Genomic DNA, 11,254 nt, shown 5'->3' with positions numbered 1-11,254 from the left:
CCCGACGTCCCGCAGGGCCGGTTACTACGGGAGGTCAGAGAGATAGAACCCCTCCCCACCCACACCCCCCACTCCCTAATCGCGAACCGAGGAGGGGAGGGGCCACCGGGGCTCAGGTGAGCGCACGGGGGAGAGAGGACTTGGGCGGGGCCTCGCGGACAGTCAGCGAATCCGAAGAGAGCTAAGCCCTCGTTGCTCGGCGACAAGTCCCGCCCCGCAGGCGGCACCGGAAGTGGCAGGCCGGGATCAGCCTTTAAGATGGCGTCTCCTCAGGGGGGCCAGATTGCGATCGCGATGAGGCTTCGGAACCAGCTCCAGTCAGTGTACAAGATGGACCCGCTACGGAATGAGGTGCAGGGGCGGCAGGGTTACCGCTGTGGTCGGCCAGCGGGGCCGACTGGGGCCGACCAGAGGACAGGCCGGGACCGGCCAGGCGCCCAGTGCGCCTGCGCAGCGGCAGGGGGCACAGTGCGCCTGCGCGATCGCGGTCGAGTTGCCAAACTCTCGGCCGAGACGCCTGCGTGTCGTGCCTCTGTCGCCGTCTGGTCTCCCCTGTGGAAGGAAGGTCGGGCCCGTCCACGTGAAGGGAGCCTCCGAGCTGTGCGCGGAGACCTCTGCTGGGCGAAGGGGTAGTGTCAGCCCCCGGGGAGCTAAGCCCTTGCTGACTTTGCAAGGTGTGGGGCCCGGCTGTGAGATGTGATGAAAGAGGGAACTCCCAGGCTGGGAAGGCACCAGGGTTGGGACTGGGAAGGGTGATCGGTGACCGAGAGTGTGTCCGCAGGAGGAGGTCCGAGTGAAAATCAAAGACTTGAATGAACACATCGTCTGCTGCCTCTGCGCTGGCTACTTCGTGGATGCCACCACCATCACAGAGTGTCTCCATACTTGTGAGTTCCCTGCACCGTGGCTGGTTCTTCCAGGCCCTGGTCCCCACCCAGCTGGCTGTTAGCCTCTTCACCCCATCTAGCCCTGATTCCCAGAGGGCCTGAGAGTCTGTTTTTCTTTTCCTGCAGTCTGCAAGAGTTGTATTGTGAAGTACCTCCAAACTAGCAAGTACTGCCCCATGTGCAACATCAAGATCCACGAGACACAGCCACTGCTCAACCTCAAACTGGACCGGGTCATGCAGGACATCGTGTACAAGCTGGTGCCTGGCTTGCAAGACAGTGAGTGACCAACCTGGCCCAGAGGGGGTTCTAGAGGACTGGTGCTGGGTAGCAGCTTGAGGTGACAAGGGCTTTGGTGGGCATCATGTAGGTAGAGAGGTTAACAGCTAGAGGGACAGTTAATACTTGACTCCCATACTCCACTCCCTTCTAGGTGAAGAGAAACGGATTAGAGAATTCTACCAGTCCCGAGGCTTGGACCGAGTCACCCAGCCCGGCGGGGAAGGTATGTCCCTTGGCAGCAGGAGGGGAAGGTAAAGCCCCCAGAGCATTCCTCCTGCCCAGTTTTGCTCTCTGGGGGAAGAGGGGTAAGGAGTCTGTGCTACTCGCCTCACTACCCTGTCTTGCTCAGAGCCAGCCCTGAGCAACCTCGGCCTGCCCTTCAGCAGCTTTGACCATTCGAAAGCCCACTACTATCGCTACGATGAGCAGCTGAGCCTGTGCCTGGAGCGGCTGAGGTGAGAGTGTCGGAGGGACTCAGGCAGAGGGCTCGCAGTAAGGGAGTGTCTGTTCCCTTGAAGAGATTGCATCACGGCTTTGGATGGGGTGGGAGAGGGATGATAGTCCTCCCTAACCTGTGTCTGTTTCCCCCCAGTTCTGGCAAAGACAAGAATAAAACCGTCTTGCAGGTGAGAGGGGCAATGGGAGGGCCTCTCAGGAGACTCCCCTCCTGGGGCCCCTGCTCTCACACACCTCGCCTCCCTTTCCCTCCCCTCCCGCAGAACAAATACGTCCGATGTTCTGTGAGAGCTGAGGTCCGTCATCTCCGGAGGGTCCTCTGCCATCGCCTGATGCTAAATCCCCAGCATGTGAGTTTCTCCGGGAGGAGACGGGGCTACAAAGGGAGGGAGAGTGTAGAATAGACCCGGTGAGTTCTCGGTGCGAAAGGAGAGTTCCTAAAACTGTGCTCCCGTCTTGTCTCCTGGCTAGGTGCAGCTCCTTTTTGACAATGAAGTGCTCCCTGATCACATGACCATGAAGCAGATATGGCTTTCCCGATGGTTCGGCAAGGTGAGCCAGGTCCAAGGCGGGCCCGGGGCACGGGTGGGCTGAGGGGCCCTTTCGCAGGAACTCTCCCACTGACTGCTTCTTCCCCTGGCTCTCCCCGCAGCCGGCCCCTCTGCTTTTACAGTACAGTGTGAAAGAGAAGAGGAGGTAGGGGCCGAACCCCGGCCCCAGCCCGCTCCCTGCCCCTCCCCAGATATTTATGTGAAATTAATTGTGGCTTTATTTTTTGAAATAAAAACTTTTAAAAAGCACCTCTCTTCTTCCTTCTTATCCCTACCACGCACTCATACTTTGTCCTGTGTCCTACTTCCCTCAGAAATCCTCTGAGTGTCATCAAGAAGGATGCCCCTCAGCAAATGACCAAAGGAGAGGGGTAGAGGACCCTATTTATGTAAAACCCAGAAGGTGAGCTGAGTGAAGTCAGGCCCCCGCACCAGCTGGTTTTGGTGAAGGGAAGTTTTTCTGGAGGGGAACTCTCTCTGTCCTTGAATGTTGTACCGTGTGACAAAGACCTGAGCGGAGGTGTCCTAATTCAAAAGTGGTGAGAGTAGGGCTTGGGTTGGACAGTGGTCCCTGCAGGACTGGACAAGAGTGATATTTTAAAGAAAAATTCAAACATTTGCATAATCGGAGGAGGCTAAAAAAGGGGGGTGGCCCACAGGGGACACTCACAGGGATAGAGTTGGAGACTTGGCTGTCTATACACGCTTCCGCAGGCCTTCGGGTACCTGGGCCAGCTTGTAGAGTCATTGAGAGGGATTGAGAGCTGATGCCCAGGAGGGCAAGGAGCAAGAGGTAAGCAGCAAAGTATACTCCACTGCGTAAGTCAGCAAGCTTCCTGGTCTGTGCGAGCCTCGCCATGAGCGCTGGGCTCTGAACATAAACCATGCTAATGGTCCTGTCCTATGGGTCTCTAACTGGGGTAGCCAGAAACTTGCAGTCAATGTGAAAGGGTGGTTCTGAGGAATGACGAGGGAGGTGTGGGCTAGGGGGAAAGACACCTTAGGGACTTGGGTGGCTCAAACAGCTGCAGGAATTGGGGAGTGTCTGGTTGGGGCTTGGCTTGGGTCCGGAATGCCTAGCTAGCCCTGGCTGGTGGTTCTGTGGTTAGAGCGTACACTGGTGCACCAGAGGGTCGTGGGTTCGATTCCCTGCCAAAAGCATGTCCCTGCGTTGTAGGTTCATTCCTGTTTGGCCTCCCCTATTGGCGTGGGGGAAGCAACCATCTTTGGGTGTCTCTCACTAGATGTTTCTCCCCCTCCCTCCCTTCCACTCTGAAGGAAAAAACAACAACAAAAAAAAACTCAAAAACAAAAACGATAGAAAAAAATATCCCCAGCTGAAGATTAACAAAACCAAACAAAAATAAATGAAAAGAATGGCTGGCTAAAAGGAGCCTGCCTGAGGGCCCCCCGGTTCTGGAGGCCAAACCTGGGGGTGTGGCCTTTGAGCAGCCCAGGAGCAGCCCAGGGGCATTCAGGCGGGATCTGAGTGGAGCAGCTGCCCCGCCTCACCCCAGCTCAGGGAGCCTTATTTCTGTCTGCGGCTGGTGGTGGCTGGTGGTGGCTGGTGGTGGCGGCCGTTCAGCGGACAACTTCCCCAGGTTGCTGACGCAGGCCAGCTGCGGGCTCCGCATCTCTCTCCCTCCTCTATGGGCTCCTCCCCCTTCCCTGGCCTGCTCCACGCAGCAGACCCTGTGGGGCGGATGGATCACCCCCGGTTCTCTAGGGATCCGGCACAGCCCGCGTGCACCAGCCGGCCCGCCCCCGCCCCCGACGCCCGCCAGTGACCTGCAGCACTTCCAGGTGGAGGTGTCGGCCCTCGCCCGCCAGTGCCTCTGCCGCCCTTTCTCACCCAGCTACTTCCACCTGGGACACGGGACCCTGAGATTTGCCCCAGCCTTTGGCATTTGGCATAGAGGGGGACCCGTCCCTCTCAGCCTGGCCAGTCTCTTCCAAGACTTGGGGCGGCGTGGGGGGCAGGGGGAGAGGGAAGGCTGGGAGAGGATATAGGGACAAGGGTCCCAGGGTGTAAGTTTGTGGAGGCGGGAGGCCGCTGGGTATTCCGAGCTCCCCTTCGGGGCCGCACACCCCAGCCGGCGGCGGTTCCGCAGAGCTCTGTGTGAACCAGTGCAAAGGGCCGGAAAGAACTTACAAACCGAGTCCTAGACATAACGAAACTGAAACTTGGGCGTCCACATCCGTTCACTCTGCAGTAATGTTTTCGCAAGAGAAAATCCCAGAAGTGCGCGAGATGGATGGATGCCCCGCCAAGCTCTCTGCTTGGAGTTTCCCCATACACCCCCACTTACTCTCACCTGGCTGAGGAATTGGGGCAAGATGGAGCCCGCCGCCGCTGGCAAGCACATCTCCCAGACTGTCCTTCGCATCGCCCCGGGGGAGTTATTCTGAGGATTCCCCCAAAACCCAACACACACACACACACACACACACACACACTCACACAATTTAGAGGATTGCCCAGGGTGCAAAATCTGAAGATTGAAAGTAGTTTATTGGGCAGATTTCTGTACCAAGAATAGGGGCCAATCTGGGCAGGCCTGGGTGGGATTGAAGGGACTCACCGAGGCTGAGGATGGCTGGGTGAGTGAGAGGCGAGGTGTCGGAATGAGGGAAAAGGTGGGGATCCAGCCCACAAGCCCGGCATGTGCCCGGGGCCGGGCCCTGCAGTCCGCAGGCTGACCCTCTATCCACTGAGCCAAACCAGCTAGGGCAACATTTTTTTAAAAGCGGGAATTGAGGCACCTTCCTGAGGGAGTGAAAGTCGGCGTGTGGAGACCTTTATGGAGGGAGGGAGTGGAGGAACCAGAAGTTTCTGAAAAGAGCAGTGAGGGGGATCTGAGGGAGACGTGAGGGATTGCTTGAGAATGCTGGGAGAGGAAAACTGTCGTGGTGGGAGGGGTGGGGGTGGGCTGTGGTGAATATCATGTCTGTGGATTGCTCTAGGAAAGACCCAAGGCTGGGAGGGTTGGACCATGGGAGGGGGGAGGAAGAGGTTCACATCAGGGAGCGCTGGGGCCTATCAGCCCCCCAAACTGGAGTGGGGGAAGTCTATGAGTCAACTGAGTGCCCCTCAAGCCTAGAACCCAGGTTTAATCTTTTAATCGTCCTCATTAATCACTCACGCTCCTCCTACCCCCTCCGGGGATCCGAGGATCCGGTTTCTCCCCAGCTCAGGTTCCAGAGGCATCGCTGGGAAAAGTCCCCTCCTGTGGCCCCACAATAGGCTGGACAAGTCGCTGGCTGCTGGGGAGACCTTAGTTGGGCTCTGCTGTCAGCAGCCTCCTCCCATTACTAGTCTCTCCTTCCCTCTCCTCCCCCAAACGCACATCTGGGGATTGCCTAACCCTGTCATCCAACCCCATTACCTGAGTGCAGTTGCATAGCAGGGAAGGCAGGCGAGAGAGAGCCTCCGGAGAGCCCCACACTCCCCACAGACACACACTGGCTATGGAGAGCAAAAGGCGACAAATGCAACACAGATGATGCATGAGTGAGAGCTGTAGTGTCTGGTGACTGGCCTGGTACAGGAGCTAGCCAGTTCCTGCATCCCCCTGGGACCCTCTTTAATTTCAGATTAAGTGAAACCACCAGGATGGCTCCGAGGGCTAAGGCCTCCAGCTAGGAGGATCTCTCCTGACCCTCCTCTGCCCCCCACCATTAATAACCCATTAACAAGGTCTCAGCTTTCTGCTGTGGCCTGCCCATGCTCTCTGACCCATTGGGCTGTGTTGCTCCGGCTGCCACTAGAGCACCGTGTGAGTATCTGTGGGTATGGGGGGGGGGGGTGCTCATTGAAGGGAGTCTTTACCAAGAAGACTCTGTTTCTCTACTTCCGTTGGATGGGATGGACGAGGTCAGTATGGCACCGTGAGGTTCCTTAACCCCATGATCAAAGTGTCTTTCTGTCTTTGAAAGGAGTCTTTGGCCCACATGCCTCAGATCTCCCAAGCTCTGATTGGGGCACCCCAACTACCGGCTCCACTTGCCCCAGGGAATAGACAGGTGGACCCAGAAGATCACTGCACAGAGATGGGGGGAGGTGCAGAGGTTTACAGAGAAGGGGACAGAATGGACAGTCCAGGAGGGACGACCCACTTCTTCATGGCACTGTTAGAAAAAAAGAAAACAACCCCAAAACTAGTAGAAACCCATAGGGGAGAGTTCCTCAGGTGTGGGGCTTCTGTCTCGGGGCTGAAAGCCCTCTGGCGATTGGGATGTGATATTCGAACAAAAGCCTTGCCTTGCGGGGCTCCACGGGTGGAGCAGCTGTCCCGGAAGTGCCTTATTCCTACACAGGAGGGCAGTGGAGGTGCCCACCCTGGTGTGAGCCCTGGGTTCGGTGAGCTGTGGGAGGGAAGAGAAGAGTGAGTGACACCTGGATGCAGATAAAATAGGAATTACTACCCCCGTCCTCAGCGTTTGTCCCTGGCTTGGCAGGGGTTTCTGTCCCAGAATCTGGTTGGATATATCCAGTCACTCCTCTATAGGGACCCCTCTCACCACTGCTCCCAGGCTGGGGAACTCCAGCTAGGATGGCAGGAGTTAAATGAGGAGACAGACATCAACTGATGTGGAGGCCAGTCTTTCCTGGCAAAGAACCCTCCTGAGCAATAATAACCCTAGCTCTGGGTTTGCTGTGTCTTCTTCCCTGAGGCTAGGTCTCTGCGCTTCTCCATGTTTTTTTTTTTTTTTTTCTCAATTGATTTCAGAGAGCAAGGGAGAGGGAAAGAGAGATAGAAGCATCAGTGATAAGAGATAATTCATTGATCGGCTGCCTCCTGCCCACAATCCGGGCATGTGCCCTTGACCAGAATGGAACGTGCAGGCCAAGGCTCTATCCACTGAGCAAACCGGCTAGGGTTCCCTGTGTTTTGACTTCCTCAGAGCCTCTGAGCCCCGCTCGGACAGCCTCGGGTCCAGCCGCAGAGCAGAGCAGAGCCGGCTGGAGTCCACTCACCTGGGCCGGCTTGCACATCACATTCCCACCGTACCCAGTTGCAGGCGCTCTGCCGGGCCGGGTTCTTCCACGGCTTGAGTCCCCCCAGGCCCAGTGCCACGCTAATGACTTCCAGCCGCCGGGACCTACTTTTAAGAGCTCTCAGCAGGAGTGGGGCGGGGAGGAGGGGGCCAGGTCAGGAGACGGAGGTCCTTCCTAGGTGGGATGGGGATCTTAGCACAGTCAACTTCGAGCTTCTCTTTGGCATTTTGCAAATCTCCCGGCGCTGCGACCAGGGAAAGCAATTTTATTGCCTACGAGAGAGTTTATGAGCCGGAGCGGCGGCTGGGCGGGAGGGGGCCGCCCAGGAAGGATCCAGCCGGAGTGAGCACAGCGCGGAGCAGCCGGGGGGCCAGGTCTGGCGAGTCATTCCGCCGGCTTCTTTGCGCCCCCATAGCCTGGAGGAGAAACTCCGCTGCCCAGACGGCTACGAGCTCCAAACCCACGGCGGCCCGGGGCTAGGAAGTGGGGGCGCAGGAGGAGGGGCACTCGGGGCTCGGAGCTCGGGCCCAGCGTGGGGGGCGGGTCCGAGACGGGGCCCAGATCGGGAGCCGCGCGCTGGGGCCCAGGCAGCTGCGGAGCCGAGCGCCGCGGGCGGCAGGACCGCCGCAGCCCGGCCGGCCGGCCATGAGCTCGGGACCCGAGCCCCGGGCAGCCCGGACACCCTTCAGCATCGCGGACATCCTCGGCCCCAGCGTGGTCCCTCGAGGTGCCTCTGCGTCGCCGCAGCTCCCAGAGCCGAGCCCAGGCCCCACGTCGCCGCTGTGCGCGCTGGAGGAGCTGGCGAGCAACGCTTTCCGCGGACGGGACGGGCTCGCTCTGCAGCCCCCTGAAGGTACCGGCCGGGGCGCGCACGGCGACTTGGCCTTCTCCCCATCTCTCTCCTCCTCTGTGCATCCTGGCCGCCACCCCAGTCTGCCCCCTGCCCTCCGCCCACGTGTCGGGTCTGGCAAACTCCCGCTGCTCCCCTCCCTCCGTTAGTTCCCATGTCCCCCGCTGCAGACGCCCGCGAGGGGAAGGGCCGGGCTGTCTAGAACTGAGCGGGGACCCGTTAGTCCTTTCGCTGTAGGCGGGGCAGTCGCGACAAAAAGGCCGCAGAGAGGAGACAAAAGGCCGGAGCCGGAGGCTGTAAACTGGTGAGCTAGGGCCCGGCAGGCGTGGCAAGTGCTGGGAGGTGAGGCTCGGGCTCTCCGGGCCACCCGCTCCGCTCCTAGTCCCTCTCCTCCCGAGAGCGCGCACGGGGCAGAAGAAGAGCCTTGGGGCCGCCAGGGCCTCAGGATCCAACTCCGCCTTTCCTTGCCCTCTGCACGCCCACCACTCCCTCCCTTTTCTGCTGGGGGGTGAGTGTGTCCTTAACCGAGAGTGCCCCACACGACCCATAAGTCCAAAGAAGGGCTGGGTGGGGGTCCTGTTACACCCCCCAGGCCGGCCAGCTGCCCCTCCTCTGACCACGGGTGGTCCCCCCCACTCCGTTGCGGCCCCAACCTGCAGCCCGCCCGATCGGAGCCTCCGGGAGACCTCCAAGGCGTGCGCTGCACGTCCTGGCTCTGCAGCTGGCCTCCCCTGGCCCGGCCCGCACTCCTCCCCTCCTCTGGCCAGACGCCCCCAGCCCGCTGCCTCCCACACCCCAGCGGCTGGTTCCCCCTCGTGCCCCACCCCCTCCTCGGTCTGCCCCTCGCGCATTTGGCTCAGGGACCGCGGTCCAGCTCCCGCACCTCCGCCCCCGCCCTGGAACTCGGGCAGCTGCGGGGTTTTCCTCCGGGACGGGAGCCCGTGCCCGCAGCCCGGAGCCTGACCCCCACCCCATCTCCGCAGGCCGCGCGGCCCCGGGCGCCCCGGGCCAGGGCCCCGCGGGCCGCAGGCGGCGCAAGTCCCGCACGGCGTTCACGGCGCAGCAGGTGCTGGAGCTGGAGCGGCGCTTCGGGGCCCAGCGGTACCTGGCGCCCGCCGAGCGGGCCGGGCTGGCGGCGCGGCTCGGCCTGGCCAGCGCGCAGGTCGTCACGTGGTTCCAGAACCGGCGCGCCAAGCTCCGGCGGGACGCCGAGGAGATGCGCGCCGACCTGGCCTCGCTGCGCGCGCTGAGCCCCGAGGCCCGGGGCCGCCTCGCGCTGCCAGACCTGCGCCCGGCGCGGCCAGACTCCGGGCCCCACCTGGCGGACGAGGAGATCCGGGTGGACGATTGAAGGCAGAGCCGCCGCCCTCGCTCTGGAGCGCTGGACTACCAGCCCTCTCGCCTCGGCGCTCCGCACCCTGTTCGGGGTTGCGGATGGAGCGTGGCTGAGGACCTCGGCCTCTTCCGGCTCCCAGTGCAGACGCCCACCTAGTTGTTGAGAATAAAGTGGAGACTCCATTGCATCCCGCCTCAATCCCGCCCCGAGCAATGAGAGCAAAATCCGCTGGTCATTTCGGGTATCCCTTGCTCGGCATGTGCGGAGCGGTGTTCTTTAACCCTCACAGCAAGCAACCCTACAAGGTAGGTGATACTGTGGCCATTGTACAGAGGAAGAGCCCCTGGGCCAGGATTTGGTCCCTGGCATCTAGCCAGCCTTCAGAGCCCGGGAGACTCGGGGCTGGGGAGGAGGAGGACGAGGAACTCCAGTAGCTGCGGGAGGACCTCCCCTACGAGCTGCCTGGGCCGCAGTTCCCCGAGCCTTTGATCCCCCTGAAACCTCTGAGACCTTGCTCCTAACCTCAAGCCGGGGCCCCAAATGAGGTCATTTTGTCTTTCTTTACCCACTTGAGGTCATTTGTGAATGAGACCCGCCCCTTCTCCGCACCCCATCTGAAAGAACCCTAAGCTGAGTCACAAAGTGATGCAAGCTGGGAGAGGGGGGAACACCCCTACTTCCGGGACCTCCACTCCACTGTGGGGCGGGAAATGTTCCCACTAGGATGGCAGAGGCGGTGGAGACAGGATGGGATGGCGCAGTCCACGAGGCGGAGGTTGGAGTAACTGCCAGCCTACCTCCTGGGGCAGACATTTCTGAAATTAATGTATCCCACTGGTGACTAATCACCCTGGTGCAGTGTGATGGGGAGGGAAGAGGAGCACTCAGTAGCTACAGACCTTTTATGCACATTTTCCCCAGATAATCAGCGGAAGACTATGCTTAGGCGTCTTTCCAGCTTCCCTTCTCTCCCAGTAGGACGGTTCCTCCTCCGATCTTCCATTCATCTGCCCAAGAACCACAGAATCACTCGCAAGGGTTCAGGAGGCTCAGCTAGGGTCTCAGTTGCAAGGGGAGGTCCCAGGAGAGTGAACAGGGCTGGAAGGCAGAGGGAACCTGGCCTTTTCAGACAATAGCTACCACTCACTGAGCAGTTCCAGGGGCCTTGCATGGATTAATCTTCAAAATAACCCCAGGAGATAATGAGGCTTTAATTTCATTTTAAGGATAAGGAAACTGGATGGATCACAGAAGCCCAAGGGAACTTGGTCATGTCATGAGGCTTCTAAGTGGTGAGGCTGGGACTCACCTGTTGTCTGACTCATGCTTATGCTGTTGGCCATGGTAGGTTCTGTCCCTATAAGTGTGACTGGGCCTAACTGAAAGAGATTACAGAGAGAGGAGAGGAGGAGGGCCAGGGGTAGAAATACAGGCATTGTACTGTAGACGGAACCTGGTCCTTGGGGGTTTTAGAGGAGAGGCATGAGAGCAGCGTTCAGGGTGGACCAGAGACTGAGGAAGTAGTGTGTTTCTGGCTACTGCAAAAGGTAAGAGCAGAGAGAATTCAGGGCCAGACTTGGAGCAGGGAAAGAGGGAGGCCATCAGCAAAGATGAGTCAGTGTTATTCCCCCAGTGATGAAAAATTGCATGAGTCAGTGACAACCTTGCAAACCTGGGCAACTGGAAAATGGCATCATGGACATAAACAGACAATGGTAACTAGGATAGAGCTACCAATCTGTCAGCCATCATATACATATTCTTTGTAACTGTGTTGTCCCTTCAACTACACATACACACACATACCTCCCCTGGTTCATGTTGAAGGCCCCCTGCTTATTTCCTTTCTCCCCTTCTAATGGCCTCTCTGGAACCTTTAGAGTAGGGTGACCA

General features: G+C 59.4%; 2 protein-coding genes across 6 annotated transcripts; both read left to right on the top strand.

The window, feature by feature from the left end:
• The first annotated feature begins 128 nt into the window (after positions 1-128).
• PCGF1 (polycomb group ring finger 1) lies at positions 129-2,425 on the top strand. Of its 4 annotated transcripts, none has more exons than XM_084901384.1 (9): positions 135-351; positions 782-887; positions 1,014-1,166; positions 1,321-1,392; positions 1,519-1,624; positions 1,762-1,795; positions 1,889-1,975; positions 2,097-2,177; positions 2,278-2,425. In XM_084901384.1, the coding sequence occupies exons 1-9, from the start codon at positions 259-261 to the stop codon at positions 2,323-2,325; spliced, it is 780 nt and encodes a 259-aa protein (XP_084757510.1). In that variant the 5' UTR covers positions 135-258; the 3' UTR covers positions 2,326-2,425. The 4 variants fall into 4 exon arrangements, with proteins under 4 accessions (XP_084757509.1, XP_084757510.1, XP_084757512.1 ...); XM_084901386.1 differs by lacking the exon at positions 135-351 and adding an exon at positions 381-565; XM_084901385.1 differs by lacking the exon at positions 135-351 and adding an exon at positions 381-674.
• A 2,177-nt stretch (positions 2,426-4,602) lies between these two features.
• On the top strand, positions 4,603-9,694 carry LBX2 (ladybird homeobox 2). 2 transcript variants are annotated; one of them, XM_084900551.1, is made up of 2 exons: positions 4,603-8,028; positions 9,009-9,694. In XM_084900551.1, exons 1-2 carry the CDS (start codon positions 7,821-7,823, stop codon positions 9,374-9,376), a joined length of 576 nt encoding a protein of 191 aa, XP_084756677.1. In that variant the 5' UTR covers positions 4,603-7,820; the 3' UTR covers positions 9,377-9,694. The 2 variants fall into 2 exon arrangements, 1 of the variants encoding a protein (XP_084756677.1); XR_014796481.1 differs by lacking the exon at positions 4,603-8,028 and adding an exon at positions 8,184-8,329 and having other exon boundaries at positions 9,009-9,136.
• The last annotated feature ends 1,560 nt before the right edge of the window (positions 9,695-11,254 follow it).

Source organism: Pipistrellus hanaki (genome assembly GCF_964339955.1).
Source record: "Pipistrellus hanaki genome assembly, chromosome: 12".
Taxonomy (NCBI): Eukaryota; Metazoa; Chordata; class Mammalia; order Chiroptera; family Vespertilionidae; genus Pipistrellus; species Pipistrellus hanaki.
This window is presented reverse-complemented; position numbering and strand designations above follow the sequence as displayed.